Here is a 20,118-nt window from a genome sequence, read left to right as displayed (position 1 = left end):
TATTACACGTTCAGCACAGAGACCCCTGCCATGTATACGCTCCAAAACACCTTCACTCCATTATAAGAATTCCCCTCTCTAATGCTCATTCATTTCACACTAGATTATCTGCTCAGATACATCTTGTTTTTTTGGGGGGCTGTGGTTTTTAATTGAGTGTGTGCATGGGTTTCTAAGTAGGCATAATGAAGCATTGAATTGTCTAAGTAGAATTTTACAAATGTTTTTCTATTATAAATATTAGGCTAGCCTCATGTAATTGTGTTTAAATATTGTATTTCATTTATTAGAATTTATTTTTTAAATAATATTTTTTATGAAGCAATTAAATGTATGTGAATTTACTATTTTTTATTAAAAAAAATACATATTTTTCATGACCTCAATGTATATCCCCAAATGCACCTTTGCCCGTATCTTTGATAATAAAACTATTCAATCAAAACAGTTTGATAACAGCTATAAAAAAGTTATTGTATCAATGCATTTTGACGTTAATTTCTTCTCACCAATTGATACTTAAATGCATGTCGCTCTTTGAAAGATGAACTTGACAACGCCCCCTGGAGGACAAGTCTATCATCTTAAAATTTGTTAAACCCAACACCATGTGGAGAAGAAAAGAAACATGGTTGTTAAAGGAAGAAGGATCCATTTAAGACGTCTTATTTACAAATGCACATTTTTCTTTATAAATCATTGTTTTAAATTTGTATCATTCATTTATCATTTATTATCTATAATATATATATATAATGCCGTCCGTGTAAATCTCAAGGTTAAGAAGAAACGTAGCTTTTAGGTGTATAAGATGTCATTTTAAATAAAAGCTTGCAATGCTGTCATGGTCATTAAAAGTGTGTAGCAAATCAATATCAGTTTCTTGCAGTATAAGTAGTGCTAACTAATACAGAATGTTAAAAGTTTACAGTCATAGACATGATATTGTGTTTAAGATACATTTATGGCATGGTGTTTTATGAATAGTGTGGGCTCATTGTCTTTTTAATCTTCGCCGGATGTGTTTAAAGTTTTAATGACACTTTAAAGCACATCAAGGAGAAAACATAACCACACAAAGAGAAAAGTCAAGTATTTCTAAGCTCTCCATGTGAATTTAGGAAAGACAAGTGCTTCAAGCCTTTCACCAATGTGTTTATTGAAGCTGAAGCAGTGGATTTATTCTTGGTGTCATCTCGCCACCCTGTGGCCTCCAGAATTACTCATCCCAGTAATGAACTGTATCAACAAATCACCTTTGATTTATCCAATTAATTTGTTAACAGTTAAATCACATGATTATGGCATTCTATTACAGTAGAACAAAGCAATAGTGATATAATAACTCTATTTTATAATTAATTTTCAATTCAAAGTGGCAAAAAATATCTCAAATTGGCCTATAAAACGTGATACAATTTTTATACAATTTAATACTCGGATTTAAATTACTTTAGAATTTAGATCTTTTGGGATTTTTAAGACATTCTATTATATTTTTCTTTTTTTCTTTTTCTGCCTTTTTGCTCAACGACGCCATCTGCTGTCTGTGTTATCCTACACTTACAAATGTCACTTGGGCCCTGTTTCAAGGGACTAAAACAATGTTTGACCTGTCTTAACTGAATATAACTTTCCCAAAAATATCTTAAAATATATTAGTGCTATTGTTTTGTCTAATGATGCACACAATTCAACTAAGGCATAGTCCTGGTTTAAGATAAGCCATGTCTGTTAAAACCGGGCCTTGGTGTAGCCTATTTTCTGGTTAATTATAGTTTTATGTTTAAATACAATGAATTGCATACGATTGTAATGAGTAATGTATAAACTTTTCGTGCATAGTCTTATCACACATATAGAAATTAGCATCATTAAAACTAGATAAAAAAACAAAAGGTGAGCATTTATGCAAGATCACACTTTATTTTAAGGTCCAATTCTCGGTATTAATATAAACCCTTAACTATGACTTTTGTCTCAGTGTTATAATAGTCAATAAGAAAGCTGCTCATTATAATTTTATCTGTTTGCACACCATTTTTCTAACGCATGATAGATACTGTTACATAGTCTGATAACATATTATATTTATCATTATATTATACAAAATATATATTTTCATGTCCTAGGTATTCAAGCAATTAACCTTTTATTTATTTAGAGGTTTAATAACCAATTCATTTATTTATTTTTGTTTGTTTGTTGTAGATCAAGAAGTAAAGAAAAACATATCAATCTCATCTTACATGACATTTCAGCTTTGCCAGAACATTCTCACCTTGCACAAAATGTTAATTTGTTGCCTGGCTAATAAGGCGACCTTGACATAACACATTGCAAGCTTTAGTTCACTGACACCACAGGAGGTGTTTCTGTGATTTCTGTATGCAGCTGAAATGATTGGCGGCTGGTCGTGTGTGCCAATGACCCGATGCCCTTCAACTGTGCAGCATCCAGCTGTGAGCACTGAGGAACTCATACACAAGCCAGTAACAAACACAACACACACAGAGAACAACTTTCAGCTTCTGTCCATGTACTGATGCGTATTTATATCTGTTAAAAAAAGAGAGATTGTTATATTGTTTACATGAATATTTTGAATATTTGGTTTAGAATTTTACAATCATGCCATTTTTTTGTGTGTAACTGTTCTTTGAGTTTGTTTAATACAGTAATTGTGCTTGTTTCATGTCGTTTCATTGCCTTTTTCCCATGATTAAAACAACTTAAAACTGAAATTTTATGTTTTATTTATTAGTCAAGCAGTCAGCCATTCAATATTGCAAAATAAACCCATTAGGTCATAATATCTGATCAAACTTTCAAGGCCTGTTGTTTGCAATATATATAGTTTTACATTTAATCTGCATTTCTGTATACTGTAAAAAATCCAACTTGCAAAATGTTCTTCCTGGAAGTTTGCCCAACTTACAAAACTTTGTATTCTGAACAAGGAATATTGCAAGAGTTTGAGGGAATTACGAAGAAATGTTGTTACCTGAAGGGAATGAAACAAAAATGATAATTTCACTTAAAGGGATAGTTCACCCAAAAAAGAAGAAATTTTGTCATTTCATAACTGCCGTGGTTCTGCAAATGAAAAAAAGTCATAAAGGTTTGAAATGACAATGATAACAGAATTTTCATTTTTAGGCGAACTATAACTTTACACATAATAATAATTTGAGTATAACTTGAGAGTGGTCTCTTATACTTTCCTGGCTATACAGTGTCCAATGTTTGACACCATTCGTGGAAATGCCTTTTTCTAACATAACACATTTTTTTTCAAAATTTAATTCGTTTTCAGCATCACAAGTTACAGGATTATAAAATGTAAATGTTATAATTATTACTTATTTCAGACTCTTTTAGTATTTGTCCCCCTTTTGCTGTAGTAACTAAGTTGGCATATACGTTTGAGCAGAACATTATCCTACAATAATTTACAAAAACGTGTCATGTAATTCATTAGAACAAAGTAAAAATAAAAAGTCTCTTCAGTGAAACATTTCTCACAAAGGCTTAAACTGCTTGAATGTCTGTAATTAGTTTTGTGGACACAAATATAATCGTGCAACCAATGAGTTTATGGTATTAGAAAACTACAATTTTACAACATGAAAATGTGTTTGAAATTGACGACTTGAAATGAATAATAAAAAAGCAGCAACTAAGAGCTGAAAGTAGATATGAATTCCTTCAACGCTGTTTAAAGCATCTCAGGGTGAGACCTCAAAATAAAAGGACAAAAGAGCATTTCTGCCAATTATTCACAGTTTTGCTAATTATTCATGTTACTCCACTGACAAACAACATAGTTTTGTGTTATTCCATAGATTGGATGAGTTTGCGATCATTGTAAAATGTAATAAAAAAAAACAAGGAACGAATGAGTAAAATACGCTAAACCTTTCAACATTATATTTACATTTAGTCATTTAACAACAAGTCATAAGCGACTTACAACGAGTTTAGGGAGAAATAAGCGATATGTCATACAGGAGTAATAGTAGGTGCCAAAACAAAGTTACTGGTTTCAACAAAAGCTAGACCACTACCTGTTGAGAGAAAAAAAGAGGGTTAGTGTTTCGGTTTTTCATTTGTATGTCAAGTATTCACAGAAGGGAAGGGTTTTAAGTAGTTTTTTTAATTTTGTGAGAGATATGGTTGACCAGAACGTGTTTCAACGTTAGTGTACATTTATTAAACATAATAATAAGCGTATTATTATTATTACACCTCGAGCGAATGCGTATAGTGTGGGTAAATGTGTATGAACGCAGTATAAAAATGAAACACCAGATGGCGCTGAAGTACAGTCCATGTAACACCACACATGATAAATGTCATTAGAGATCGTAAGATAACGCATTGACTTAATCATAGCTTGCTTTTATTATGAAAGTAGAATTGCAGTGTTATATAATGGCACATTACGACTAGAAAATGTGAAGCATAATTAAAAAGATCAAATAAATGATAAAAACATAGGCTGTAAAGATATCAACTGGATAATGTTTAAAATTGTGCATAAAAAAATAATAGTGATATTAATATTAATTATCATCATCATCATGTTCCTCATCATCAACATCTGAATCTTTTATGGTTGCTTCCGTAATTACACACCCACAAACGGTAACGTGTTGCCAAATTTTTGCAAGACCCCTTTATGTGTTTCTGTAAAAATCTGTTGTCAATATTAAAATTTGTGAAACTTACATAATATAATTATACACAATTTATATTTTAAATATAACATGTTTTCCATAATACATTATTCTTCGCTGGAGACACATCGATTCGGTGCAGTCCGAAACCAAACCTGCTTTTTCGTTATTTAGTCGTTTTTTCACATTTAAGTTTTTTCTTTTGTAACTTAGATTTTTGGCTGACAACAATATTATCTTATTTATGCAATAGTTCATGTGATTGTTATAAACTAAACACGGGAGTTTGCCTTCGATGACTGTGGGGATTATTTCACGAGCATCTGGCGCCCCGGTCGGTCGGTCAGTCAGTGAGGCGGCTGCTATTCTTCATACACATATACACACACACAGAGACACACGGGTCTGAATGGTGAAAGGAAGGTAAAACCCGGCCACAAAATCGCCTTTTACAGCGGAATGTTCACTCGAAGGGGTTATGGAGACGTCAAGAAATCTACACAGAAAGTTCTGGACCCAAAGAAGGATGTTTTCACGCGCTTGAAGCATCTGCGCGCGCTGTTAGGTGAGTGAGTCTCTGACAGGACTGGAGCGTTCAGAAACACATTACCTTCAGCGCGGGTTTGTCCTAATAAAATCATCCCTGTCTTTGATTTAAATGTCTTAGAGACGTTCATGTGATGTATAAACAACGGCCTGTAATATGTGCCGGGCGATATTTGTGATCGATAATGTATAAATTGAATTACTAGCGTTAGCTAGCTTATCGGGCTACATCAACAACAGACTGACAGACTGATGTCTGTGTGTACGTGTAAATATATTAACAGAATATATAACAAGAGACCTAACAGACTGATATATTTGTTAATATGCATATAATATATGCCAGTTGACCTGACAGACTGTTATGTATGTATTGCGAATAATCATGAAAATATAGAACAACATCAGACCTGACAGACTAATTTATGTGTAGACATAATAAATGATCTTATTGGTAAATGTGTGTGAATATATAACAGATCTAATATGAGTGAATATACACAGAATACATAACAACACACCTGACAGGCTGGTGTGTATGTGTAAATATACACAGGTTATATAATGACATGACAGACTAATATGTGTTTGAATATAACGTTACACACAGTATATTTCAACAGACTGATATGCAGAGTATAACTATAGATCGCAAATATAGAATAAACATTACATTCATTTTATAATTAATCTAGCAATAGACCTTACTTGTGTCAATGTGCATAGCAGCAAACAGGCTCATGTATCTGCATGTTATCTATATAATATTATAACAAACTGACACGTGAGAGTAAGTAAGAAAACTGAATAATGTGTTCATTTATTAAAAATATTAGACTTGACAGTGCAAACTGTTACTTGATCGTTTATTCACATAATGTTGTGTTGTTTCGGTCCATGTGGATCTCTATCTCAAACTAAACAAATGTTTTATTTTGGGATGTAGATAGTAATGCAGGTATATTATGTGTGATGGTTTTTATAAATTTCACTTATTTTATTAATTGCCCTAAAATAAAAAAACACAATTCTGCCAGCGTTTTGCACATCAGAAACTGCCATGATGCCCAAAATGTTTGTTTGTTTAGTCTTAACAACCTTGAAACTGTAATGAGAAAGCCTATTTATTCTAGTATTTTATTATAAGGCATATCTCAATGACATTCAAAGGAGTCTGGTTGAGTTCTGACTTTGTGTGAGTAGTTTATCAGTCCTTATTATGCTGACTCATTTGTGTTTCAATGTCAAGACAAGTGAGCAGAGGTCACAGGTCACAAAGGGACCTGTCTCGAACTTCCTGGTGTTTTTACTAGGCTGTAAGTTTTGAGCTGGATAAAACCGGTCTGTTTTGCCATCAGCTGTTGTTAGGATCTCCATGTACTCTCACCCGGCAGCAATGTGACATGGTGCAGTGTTTTTATAAAAGGAAAAAAGGATTTCCTCTTACCGGCTGTTTCCTGTGTAGACAGGAAATGGGGATGAGTGATGGACACTAAAGAGAAAGGACATTAGAGACCAATTTTATCTGAATTTTAGTGTGAATCGGGCCTTAATAGGCTAAATCACGCATTCCCAAATTTGTTCAAGCAAAACTTCACAGGTGTTGTTTTACTTGCTTAAGTGTCAGCTTTGTTATACTGTTGCCACTGCCAGCAGACCTCCATGATGTAGACAACTAATTTAGCATATAAGCTCATAGCGTACATAAAAAAATAATTAATGACTAGTCAAATAGTCTGTCTAGGACCCTGGTAGATATTTAAAAAATCGTTGTGCAAAATAACCTTTTATTTTTTATCTGTGTACCTTATAGTTTTATCTCGATAACAGTTATCGTTGGACTTAGCATGTTTAAGCAGAGCACGCCAGAACCTTCGAAATCCATTAGTCTCTTTCAAATCGAAGATTATATTAGCTATTTCCCTCTCATCTCAACAAGATAACCCTCGCCTGATCTCACAGGAATTCATAACTATTTTACAAAGTGACAAATTTGTATAAATTTGAACGCCTTGAATCGTACAAAACATACGATAATTTGGAAAATGTAATACTTGAAGACCTAACCTTTACGATACTATCACAAAAGCAAATCGTACAAATATGGCTGTACAAATTAATATGAATTAGCCAACTCATAAAATAGCTAATAATTCCTGTGCGATTCTGTTGACCATCCTGTTTCTTCTCTAGTTTGGTGGTGCAGGAATTAGTAAATTCACCTTCTTAGTTTTAAACAATATATTGTTGCAGTTGGTTCCTCTGTGTTTGTTGGCGGCAAACACTGTTTACTGAATCGAACTGGATTTTTCTATCTTAGATGTGGTAGAGGTGTGTTTTTAGCTGTGGCTTTGTTATGGTTGCTGTGCATGCAGTCACTGGTCATGCCTGGTTGAGTTTGGTAATTACAGCATCACCTGATCACACACAGCCAACCCCCACAGCCGATATCACTGAGACAGGACCAACAGTCGACAGTCCGGGTTACGAGATGACCCATTCTATTGGATAGTGTCTGATCGACACATGCTGTACATTATGCTGTTTGTCCAGAGAGTGCTGTTTACTTTTGGTACGATGCTGTAAATTTAATCCAGTGTTGAGAATGTAAACGTACTCACCTTGTGTTTGCTGTTTTCTTTGTTGTGTTAATGCACACTGATAGTCTAAAGGCCTCATTCATCATAAATTGCAAACAAATATATTATCTTGCATAGATTAACAACCTCAATTAGCCTTTATGGAAATAGTAAAAATCTAGCAAACTTTTGACAACATCCAATTTATATCTTGATATGTATTTACTCTGGCAGTTAATTTACTTCAGTCAGCCAAACAATAATGTTGAAACACAGTGCTTTGTTTTGAGTGATCTTGACTGAGAACTGATTAAGAATTTATTCATATATTTTTATTTTTATTTTCATACATATTGCCATGCTTAAAGCAAACAATCAACATTTTTTGATGCACGCAGGGAGTTTTGCGACATTGTTGACTGATGATGCAAATGCATTTTCCATTTTGGTAAAAATCTGTTCACAAAGATACCTTCCTGCAGAGTAATTATTAACAATTAAGCTATTATTTACCCTCCCGTGTTTAATGAATTATTTTGTCTACTAGATGTTGTTGTAGGTCATAACCTCTAAATTGTCATGTAACTAGTCAATAATTTGGATTATATAAGCTATGTGTTATTAACCGGTATAATGCTGAATACAGTTCAAGCCTCTGTTCTGCGGTTTTCTGAGCCAGTTCACCCAACCCAAGGAGCTTCAACCATTTAATAAAATAAATTAGCTCCAAAGTTTCAGGTAACATTTTGTGTTTATCTTGCCAAGGAGGACATTGAAAAAGTTTTGTGTATTTATTGTGCTATTTGCTCAGACCAAAGTGTATTTGTCAGTGTATTGTATTGTGGGGGATCATATGTAGCTAGTTCGCAGAATTAGATTTTTAAGAAGTTGCTGTTTTCATATTACCTACCAACACATTTTGTTGCTGCAGGGAAGACATTGGAAGCTGTGATTCAGATACACTTTGTCCAATGTGAAATTTAATTTCAGGTAAGAGAAGAAGAGAAGAAAGTGAGTGTTTTTGTGTAACACATACAATAGTACAAAAGATACGGTCAGATTAAAAAAAATGGAGGTTATCAGACCTGGTCATCGATCTAGATCAAGACCTTAAGGTTGAAAGATGATTTGAAACGGGGCAAGTTGCTAAAACCGCTAAAACTTGCGGTAGTCTCAGCCACACATAAGCCGCACTTTCTTGGAAACATTTCAGCATGTCGAATGCGACGTTTACGGCATAAACATCGAGCTAAACGTTGTTTACTTTTGACACTTTTGTGAATGTAGACCAGTCTTTTACTGTGTATTTCCATGTAACTAAACATAACCCGCCACAAAATGAAAAGTAACTGGTTGTTTTACTCAGTCAAATGTAATCTTGAGCAGGCCTTAACCAAAAAAGTAGTCAAAAGTATGAAGGTCTGGCTACGCGAGACTAGACCAGCGGTAAAGTGACAGTGTTGCCAGATATTTAAGTTGAAAAGTCAGCAAATAGGGATAAGCCCAAAATAAACCAAAAAAATTGACATATTTTATTAGACCAATAAAAAACGCTACACCTAGCTATCAGCTTTGTTAACGATAAGTTTCTATACTATAGCTTTATGAATGATTAACAAACATGAAACGTTTATAAATAAGAGCACATGGCAGGTGAAGCGACCTTCGATGACAATCAAATCACAGCATCTCTCTTAGCGGTACTTTAGCTCAAAATGTGGAACATAACCAATCTTTACCGAAATCCAACATACCAAGCAGGTTAAACTCTTGGGATTCATGTTTCCTTCCTGCTGCGATTAAAATTCGGGAGTAACTCCTGTTCCGTACAAACATGGAACGATCGTTCAGTGAATTCCCTCCTGCATTTAAATGCAGTTGTCACTCCTGAATTGTTGCAGTGTGTACGCAGCATTGGAGAACTGATGATGATGATATTTTTATCTTCTACAGATATAGCACCTTTATCCAGACATCGGATTACCAGGAAGCTAATAGAAACCTATTTACATGAGACCTGTTTTTGCATGTGAGTTTGAATGAGTCAAATCATCATCTGGCCAGGTCCCGTCTGAGGTCACTTTGAACCTTGAGCTGTTTGGTTAAAAACAGAGCTGTACAGGAATCCAGCCATCAGTCTCAAGACTTCAAATATCCTTTGCAAACATTTACCATTGAAACTCTGTTAAATGTTTGTGAAACAATTCAGGGCTGGACAGTGCGACATACGTGCTACGAAAAATGTTATAGTGTAGCACGGGTGCGATACAGTTTGACAGATGCATTAGACAGAGCCGCCTGTTTTCCGCCTTCATTGAGTCCATTTATCTAGAACCCTATGATCTGCGCGGTATGGGAAATGTGTAAGGAATCACGTAAGCAGAATCCTACTATTTAAATATGTCCTCTGCTTATTCTGCATTTGTACGTGTTAATGAGTTGCACACTTTAACATGTTTCACTTCTTTATACTTATGCTACAACTAGTTTCCCTGTGCTACAACACTTTAAGCCTCTATAGCACCTATGTGCAAAAAAGTTAACGTACGGCCATTTCAATATGTAATGTTCCTAACCACAATTCACTTAGCTTTCATGCTGTTTAGGGGTCAGATAAGTCTAAATTTGATAAAACAATACCACAATAATAGAACTGAAAAAATCACCCAAACTGATGCTGTTTCAGATTATGATTTTCAAGTTCGTCTTGTGATTTTGAAGTCGATAAGGTGAACATTGGCAGGTCCATTGAGAAAGGGAACGTTGCACTGGTTTGGTGACATTTATAAAAAATTGGAGTCCCACCCTTCTGCTGTTGCCACTTTCATGACAGTTGTAATAATTGTAATGTCATAATAAGTTCTTTTTGGGGATTGGTATGCAGGAGGAACAGAGGGAGTGGAGTGCCCCTCCTGTTCCTGCTCAGCAGGCTGTAGTGCCACTCCTATCCATTATTCCACACAGACATGCTGCACAGGTGACTTTACTCGTATAATAGAGGCTACTGTCGGCTGTGAGGCTTCAATGTAAGAAAGATTAAATGTCAACTAGCAAAAAGATTCACTTTGGCAGGAACAATGGGTCTTGGTTGCTCCTAAAAGTGACTCTAGCAGTAACTTTGTAAACAAATTCCATAGTTGAAATTGAGATGACCCAAGCTTTGTTTGAAAATAAAAAGTTCACTTCCCTCTCCTATGAAGGGTTAATATTTTGCAAAAAATCAGGACTACATTAAATTCATTGTTATTACGAATAATGCTGTTTTGAATTATTATCTGTAATGACTTGGAAACCATAACAAACATTGCATTTGTTTTATGTGCTCCTTTTTTGGTTTGTTCTGTTCAATTCTGTGCAATTTCCTATTAAATTGTGTTCTGTTTTGGTCATATTCATTGGTGTAATAAAAACAAAGAAACCTGCAGGACATTTTGGCCTTATGGTAAAGGCGATACATTTACCCTACATGCTTATTAGAGGTTGAGATAAGGTAGATACATAAGTAAAACAATTATAAGAATTCTTTTAAAATGCCACATATAAGGGATGTTCATATTGATCATTTAACGATTAACTCATTGTAATTTTTTATCGATTAATACTAGGGATGCACAATATATTATTGTCCATATCGGTATTGGCCGATAAATGGTCATTTTGAGTGTTATTGGTATCAGACGAAATTTAGGCCGATAAAATAAAGCCGATAAATGATGAATCATTTTCTCAGGTTAAACCACTTCAGCTGCACAACTAAAAAAAAAAGTACAATACTGTCGTTCTGCATGATCATTCACATTGGTACATTAGTAATGTAGGCACAGTATGTAGATATTTATGAATGTGTAAACGATAGGATCAAAAGCATATATTTTTTTAAGGCTGATTGCTGTCTGAATGCTTTCTGTCTTGACACATGTTAAACATGTGGCTATTAAAAACACTTTTCTGGGTTGCTCTGGAAGAACATATGTAACTTGTTTATTGAATAAACATACCAGAAAAGTTTAAAAGTTAAAGAATCTTTAATTAGTGTAAAGTAGGCTTGGTACATGCCTACATGGTACAGGAATGTTTTCATATAAAAGCAGCTCTCCACATTTTGGCTTTTGTTTCAGTCTCAGAAGATGTAATATTAATGTTTAGATACTGTATATCGGCCAATATATCAAACATCGGCTTCCAGTGTTAAATAATTATAGGTTATCGTTTACATATCGGTGCATTTCAGTTAAACGATTTAAAAGGGAAAGTTAAATAATATTCATAATATTTTTTAATAATAATATTTTAATAATAAGTTATTTAAATAACTATTAACTTTTATTCTGTATGGTGAAAGAAAATTTTGCTAAACAATTGTTAACTCGCAGAGCATGCAGACGCATGCGACTAGGTGTAAATGCCCTCCGAAACATTTTCGAGACAGATTAAAATCCGATCACGCAAACCACTTGACAAAACTGGACAGGTGTAAGCCATCTGATTGTTAAAGCCACATTTATCATGGCTTTACTCCTCCAAATGGAGTGCGTCACTGGCAGCCTTGCACAAGCTCAAGTTCGTTGTTTAAAATGAATATAGGCAACAATCACGCTCACAACGCGCCATTGCATTCCATGTCTTCTCAGCGTGTCTTAACCGCAGTGAAATAAAGCTTAACAAAGCAAATATTGTCCCCACAACATGTAAACATGATGCTTTATTAAATAAAAACTATCCAATCATGGGATTCAGGTAGGCTTGCTATTTTATTTGATGAAAAAACTTTCTGGCGGTAAAAACTTTGCCGGTTCTTCTGTTTTAATTTTGTCATAATTTGTTGTTATTTTCTTGCTTGTTTATTTTATGCATTGGATTTCAATTATTTGAGGTTTCCTCAACTGTCCAAAATGATGCCACTTCGTGGAAATGTGATAATATGTGAATGCAGGTTCTGTTGTTGATCTATTCTTAATGCTGCTGAAATGAGATGCAGGCATGCAGCATGTGTTTTTATTGAATTCCAATTTAATATTAAAATCTTAGCAGTTAATGGTTAATGTTCGGATAAGGAGTGTTGGTTCTCGGTTAGGGAAATGAACCAAAATGAGCATCCCTACCACATTTGACACAATTTGGACGTCTGAGCCAATTTTTGAGAATCCTAAAATGCACATTGCAGCAAACAAACAGGCCTGTTATATTGTGCTGTTATTGTTTTATTCATCAGCTTGCTAACAGGCTTTTGTTATTGAGCATATTCATGTGGCAGAGCTCCGTTCTTCACCCCCCGCTGTCCTGCAGGTGAAGCTTTATGAATGAAACTCGCAGCTCAACATGTTTTCTGATGCTTTCAGCATCTCCGTAGGTCGTTCTGGAGTTCGAGGGATTGCCTCTGTTTGGCATTGTAATAAAAGCTGTCTGTCCCGCTGAGGATGATGAATTGATTATCTGCGTCTCGAATGTTGAGGCCGTTCCAAGACTGCCGCTTGCTGTGTTAGAGCAAACCATATCTTTACTGCCCTCTTCATTCATATGGGTTGAGGTCCAACTGAAAGCCATGGATTTGTTATTAACCCCTGTCACAATTTGGTCAGAAGCTGCTCCCTCTATCATTTTCTCAATTAACTTAATAGGCTGTTGCAGATACATTCCAGCTCCTGATGTCCAGAGGGCAAGTACACATGTTTCAGCTCACATAATGTCATTCTCTGCTGGTATATTGACATCAGTTGAAATAAACAAAAGGCCTGTCAGGACCCTATCACAAGTCCAGTTAAATTCCCATTGAGAACCCTAAGTGATAAAAAAGGATGAATTTATTCTGATTGGTCAGTTGCTTACTTGGAACCGCTGATATTTTGAGGGTATGAGAAGCCAAATCGTAACGGTTTTGCAGTATGACGGTATTACAATTACATCCCTAAATATGTTCTTTTAAATGTCTGCGTAAAATACATTGGACAAAGTATATTTTATTTTGAAGCAACACAAAGACATTTTGGAACAGTAGTAAACATGTAGTGTATGTCAGTTTAAATCAGTGGTTCCCAAAGCTTTCGAATGCATGGCACCCGTTTCTAGTAGTTTTTTTACATGCATTTCTAGTAACTTATGGCGCTTTTGCACTGCTTTGCACTGCATAGTACTGCATGGTACGGCATGGTACAGCTCTCTTTTGGGGGGTTTTCCACTGGGTTAAGTACCTAGTACATGATACGTTTTTAGTAACACCTCGGTTGAGGTTCAAGCATACCGTACCGATATACCCTCCATGTGTCATAATTCTAACTCACCTTGTCAGGTATTTCCTGGTCTAGAGGTGGAATCATACAGGATCCTCTGTTTCATGTGGGGAGAGACGTTTTGACCTTGTGGCTTTCAATACTCGTCTGTGTCCCCGCCCTTTCAGTCTCGTTAGCCTTCCCTTAGTGTTTGATATGTGTCACCTGGTCCCTATTAATTATCGTGTTTGTTCCCCATAAAGAGTCCTCATGTTTCTTTGTCCTGTGCTCGTGCATTGTACTTATACCTGTTGGTCCTTGCAGTTGTTTTGCTTTTTGCTGTGTTAGAGTCTGTTCCTGTGAATGCCTTGTTGCCATATGCTTGTTACCTTGTTCCTGTTCCCTCGTGTATAGTAAGTGTCAGTGTCAGTTTAGTGTTTGTATCAAGTGTTTTTCTTAGTTTAGTTGTAAGTCAGTGTCCTAGTCCTTGTTGAAGTTTATATATTAGCCTGTCCTGTTTTCCCCCTCGTGGGTTTTTGTTTTGCCTTTTGTTGTAGTGTTCTTTGTTATTAAATTCCCGTGTTTACCCCTACTATCTCGTCCTGCCTGTCTCTGCCTGCATATTGGGTTCCCATGCCATGTCTCACCCAGAGTTTCCTGACAGAAGGACCAACAGGTACAAGTACAATGCACGAGCACAGGACAAAGAAACATGAGGACTCTTTATGGGGAACAAACACGATAATTAATAGGGAACAGGTGACACATATCAAACACTAAGGGAAGGCTAACGAGACTGAAAGGGCGGGGACACAGACGAGACTCGGGGAGAGTATTGAAAGCCACAAGGTCAAAACGTCTCTCCCCACATGAAACAGAGGATCCTGTATGATTCCACCTCTAGACCAAGAAATACCTGACAAGGTGAGGTGGAATTATGACACCATGCAATGCTAGATGCTACATTAGCTTACCCTCGTGCCCAGTCGAGCAAACCAAATGATTGTTGTCTGCTCTTCGCTGTAAAATTTCACAAACTCTCTTGTATTTCAGCAGTATAACGTTTTACTGCCATCCAAATCGATATGGTCCATTACTCCTGTGTTGTGCGTGTGTTTGTCGCATTCACAATGATGCTATGGCAGTAGAGGCAGCGCAACCATGACGATAAATTTATAATCCCCACCCACTTCGGATTGCTACTAAACTGCTGTGGAAAAGCAAAGTGAGCCTAAGTGAAATGAGCTGTACCAAGCCGAGTCTAACTAAACCTGATGGTACCAAGCAATGGAAAAGTGCCATTACATGCTTGCATATATATATATATAAATTAAATGCAGATGAGTAAACAACAAATTAAGCATAAACAAAAAATAGTGTTCCTCAACGTTCCATCTTTGATGAGACTTAAATAAGAGCTCATACCTTGGGAACGGTATAACAAATAATTTTAGTGGCTTTAAAATCTTGACCTTTTCCAAACCGTGTTATACCTTGAAACTGCTCTTCGTCCCATGCCTAGGTGCAACATTCCGTGGTCTGTATTCCCAAATAAAAATCGCTAAAACGTACAGAAAACCACTAAAACTTTCCTCATTATAGGTTTACATTTGTTGGAAATGCAATTTCCTGATCATGATTTATTTTGTGATTACAAACTTCTAGATGTACATGATCGTATTGAAATTCTCATTATGGATAATCTAGTCAATTGTGCCAGATGTTGGCAAATCTAATACAGATAAAAACTAAACAATGATCCAAATTTCCTTTCCAAATGACTTAAGAATTTTGTATGTTGCATTCAGTCACTACAGTCCAAAGTGTGTGCTAGTTTATTTATTAAATGTGGTGTATTTATTGATATAGAAGGCGGTTAGGTCAGCGTGTTAAATGCTTTGGAATTGGCTCGCTAAAAGCATCTGTTTATCTCTTTAGCTCTAGTCTGTGATTTCCAGCCTATGATTTCTCTTTTGTTTTCAATATGTCTGATCACATAGAGATTTCTCCCTGCCTTAAATAGCTGTTATTTTCTCCCTGAACGCCCGCTCTGAATATTTCATGTGCCCATCAGCTCTTGCTGTAGGTTGAATTTTTCACACTTTCCTTTCCCACATGATAACTTAACAGATGCTGCTGGGCCCGTGTTCATGGCCTCAGGAAACAGGCGGACTGAAACAAGCAGACCATTAGGAAACAACTCATAACTCATTTTGTGGCTCTCCAGTCTCTTTAAAACTGTTCTGCAGGGCGGTGTTTTGTAATACACATAAGATTTATTTTGAAAAGCAGGAGGTGTCAAATAATAAAGTTGTTCACTTAGAAGGAAAAAGAGGTTTTGGGGTGAAGAACTCTGTTATGAAATACTGTAAAGCTTTTGATTTAAAGCCTTTAACAGAAACAAAGTAACATAAGAAATAGATAGGTTGGTTTTCAACTATTTTTGTCAGTTGGTGGAGTATTTTGGAGGATCTGTTGACAGAAATGCATTGTAATATAGATAACTATATCTTCAGAGTTTTACAAAGACCTCACATAATGTAGTGTTATGTTTTTGTTATCTTAGAATGAGCTATTTCTATCTACATTGCTTTAAAGAGTGTGTTTCATAAATACGTTATCTACTTGGGCAGTGAAGCGAAAACATGCCGTCAGGTTTGTCCTGTGTTAGTTGCTGTAGTGCTTCAAAACGAATTGGGACCTCACAACTAGAAGCCGCTAAAACCTCTACATTGCTCCTTTAATTTTTTTTGTGTTTTTTGACATTCTTCTTTCTCTGATACATTTAGAAATGTTGACAGTTTTGGTCAACGTCATCGAGGATGCTTAAAGTTCAGTTCCTCTGGATGCTACAAGGATTTTCATTGGATCATGTTAGAATTGTTTTCTAATTAAGATTTAAAGTTTCTTTGCATTCACAACAGTATCCTCAGAAATAACTTCAATGGTTAACTCAAATCTTGAAAGTTAGCAGCAGCTAACTGGCCTGTATAAAGTCTATTTTCAATGATTTGGTTTTGTGGATCAAGTCGATGACACGTAAACTGTAATTTAAACCTTTTATTCTAAATCCTGAGAAAACTGCAGTTTGGTGTCATCTATTGACAAAGCATTTGCTTATTAAAATAACTGTCTATGGCTCCTTAAGATAAATCTTGTTGTTGTAAGGTTTAGTTAAGCTTGGTGATCAGTTACCCGTAGTGTTACAACCAGAATACCAGAAGGATAGTACTCGAAATTACAGGAATGCAATAAAAACGTCTAGATCCGCCTACTTTTCAACACTAATAGAGGAAAACCATCACAACCCTAGGTTCTTATTTAACACCGTGGATAAATTAACAAAAAATAAGTCGTCATCGACGTCAGATTCTGATTATCAGCATAACAGTGATGAATTTATGAACTACTTCACAAGTAAAATCCAAGATATAAGAGAAAAAATTATAACAATGCAACCTGTAGTGAAATCCGCTGAACAAACTAACTACAGCACCCCTAAGGAGAAATTGCAATTATTTTCTACAGTAGATCACGATGAACTGTCTAAAATCATTAAATCATCTAAATCATCAACATGCATGCTAGACCCTATACCTACAAAACTACTGAAAGAAATGCTCCCCGAAATTATAGATCCTCTTCTTAGTATTATTAACTCATCTCTGACATTAGGACATGTGCCTAAAGCATTTAAGGTGGCTGTTATAAGGCCTCTTTTAAAAAAACCCAAACTCGACCCCAAAGAACTAGGGAATTACAGGCCTATATCGAATTTACCTTTTATATCTAAAGTTCTGGAAAAAGTAGTTTCAACTCAATTATGCTCCTTCCTCCAAAGGAATGACATTAATGATGAATTCCAGTCTGGATTTCGAGCATGTCACAGTACAGAGACTGCTTTGATCAGAGTTACAAATGATCTGCTTTTAGCGTCTGACCGTGGCTGTATTTCGTTATTGGTGCTGCTAGACCTCAGTGCTGCATTTGACACCATTGACCACAGCATACTTCTACATAGACTCGAAAATTACGTCGGCATTAACGGAATAGCATTGAAATGGTTTAAGTCTTATTTATCCGACCGTTTTCAATTTGTAGCAATAAACAATGAGGTGTCCCGCAAATCACAAGTCCAGTACGGTGTACCACAGGGCTCAGTCTTGGGACCCCTGCTCTTCGCATTATACATGCTACCTCTAGGAGATATAATAAAGCGACACGGAATTAGCTTTCACTGTTATGCTGATGATACTCAACTTTATATTTCCTCGATGCCTCATGAAACCCAGCAGTTTCATCGAATAAAGGATTGCATAGTTGACTTAAAAATGTGGATGAGTAACAATTTTTTACTACTAAACTCGGACAAAACAGAAGTGTTACTTACTGGACCGAAAACTGCTATGCGTAACAACCAAGAATACTGCTTAACGATTGACGGTTGCTCCATAAAATCCTCGTCATCAGCTAAGAATCTTGGCGTTGTATTTGACAGTACTCTCTCATTTGAAAGCCATGTCGCAAACACCTGTAAAATTGCATTTTTCCATCTTAAGAATATATCTAAATTACGTCATATGCTGTCACTGTCAGATGCAGAGAAATTAATTCATGCATTCATGACATCAAGACTAGATTACTGTAATGCACTTCTAGGTGGTTGCCCTGCGGGCCTATTACAAAAACTGCAACTGGTTCAAAACGCGGCAGCTCGAGTTCTTACACGTACAAAAAAGTATGAGCATATAACCCCGGTTCTGTCAACCTTGCACTGGTTACCTATAAAGCATCGCATTAACTTTAAGATCTTGCTTATTACCTATAAAGCCCTACATGGTCTAGCGCCGCAGTATTTGAATGAACTTCTATTGTATTACAGACCACCACGTACATTACGCTCTAAGGGGTCCTGTCAGTTGGTAATACCTAGAATTTCAAAATCAAGTGCAGGTGGTAGATCCTTTTCTTATCTAGCGCCTAAACTTTGGAATATTCTTCCCTGCACGGTCTGGGAGGCAGACACACTCTGTCAGTTTAAATCTAGACTAAAGACTCATCTTTTTAATCTTGCATACACTACACCTCCATAATATTAATCCTCAGAGGATTTAGGCTGCATTATTTAGATCAACCGGAACCAGGAACACATCCAACAACAAATGATGTACTTGTTGCATCAAAGAGTGCAGAACAGTACTCTACTCTCAGCCAGTCTTGTCTCTTTGTTCCAAGGTTACCGCAGGATGCAGTTCATGCCCAGACCTGATGGCAGAGCTGAGAATGGGAAGCGGTGACCTGACAAGTGCTAAGAGGATAGAGCTGGATAAAGGACGCGACAACTTTGTTTTTTTCTACAACATTTCAAATGCTATTAGATTGTTAATGATAATCTTTAATTTTTATATTTTTATTTAGCCTTGTTGTGCAAGCACTGATGAGCTTGTGCAGAGGCAGCAGCTTTTGCCAGAGGGGAACTGGAATCCCCTGGTTGGGCCTGGGTTCCCCTGAGGTTTTTTTTCTCGATGGGAGTTTTGGGTTCCTCACCACCGTTTGCATATTGTTTTGCACTATCTGCCTGGCCGGGGGGGCTGCTTTAGAATTCATACTTGTATTAAATGTGTCTCATGTACAGCTGCTTTGTAACAATGAAAATTGTAAAAAGCGCTATATAAATAAAGTTGAGTTGAGTTGAGAATGTTATTTAAGACTAGTGGTGGGCTGAATGACCAAAAATCTATTTATAGTAATTTTATTTTGTGGTATATGACGGAAACAATATATAATCATCGCGCATTTCAACGCAAGTTTCGCCTCGGCTCGCCTAAAGTTGAACTTTATTTAAACTATTAACAGCCTTACAAAACAATCTGACTTATGAAATACGTGAGAATGAGCTTTTTAATATGCACGTGCAGATACCTGCAACCCTGCAAGAGCACTGCGGGTGAGAGAGAATGCGCAGGACTGTAGAGACTCACTAAACTAGATACTTAAAGAGGGTCAAAAGAGTATTTAATTTGTTATTTTGTTATGGGTGTATTATTTCAAATGTTTTTCATCATAACTCCCAACTTGCAGAGCGACGGGTTAACCATGCCTACTTAT

At 36.0% G+C, this 20,118-nt stretch overlaps 1 protein-coding gene across 1 annotated transcript in view; it reads left to right on the top strand.

The window, feature by feature from the left end:
- Nucleotides 1-4,709: 4,709 nt before the first annotated feature.
- Nucleotides 4,710-20,118, top strand: part of ralgapa2 (Ral GTPase activating protein catalytic subunit alpha 2) — a 102,055-nt gene continuing 86,646 nt past the window's right edge. Inside the window, 1 exon segment of the mRNA XM_056767081.1 lies at nt 4,710-5,244. Within this exon segment, the coding sequence (XP_056623059.1) occupies nt 5,139-5,244 (106 nt within the window). The 5' untranslated portion in view covers nt 4,710-5,138.

Source organism: Triplophysa dalaica, chromosome 15 (assembly GCF_015846415.1).
Source record: "Triplophysa dalaica isolate WHDGS20190420 chromosome 15, ASM1584641v1, whole genome shotgun sequence".
In the NCBI taxonomy this organism is placed as follows: domain Eukaryota; kingdom Metazoa; phylum Chordata; class Actinopteri; order Cypriniformes; family Nemacheilidae; genus Triplophysa; species Triplophysa dalaica.
The sequence above is the reverse complement of the archived record's forward strand: the minus strand, read 5'-3'. Positions and strand labels throughout refer to the sequence as shown.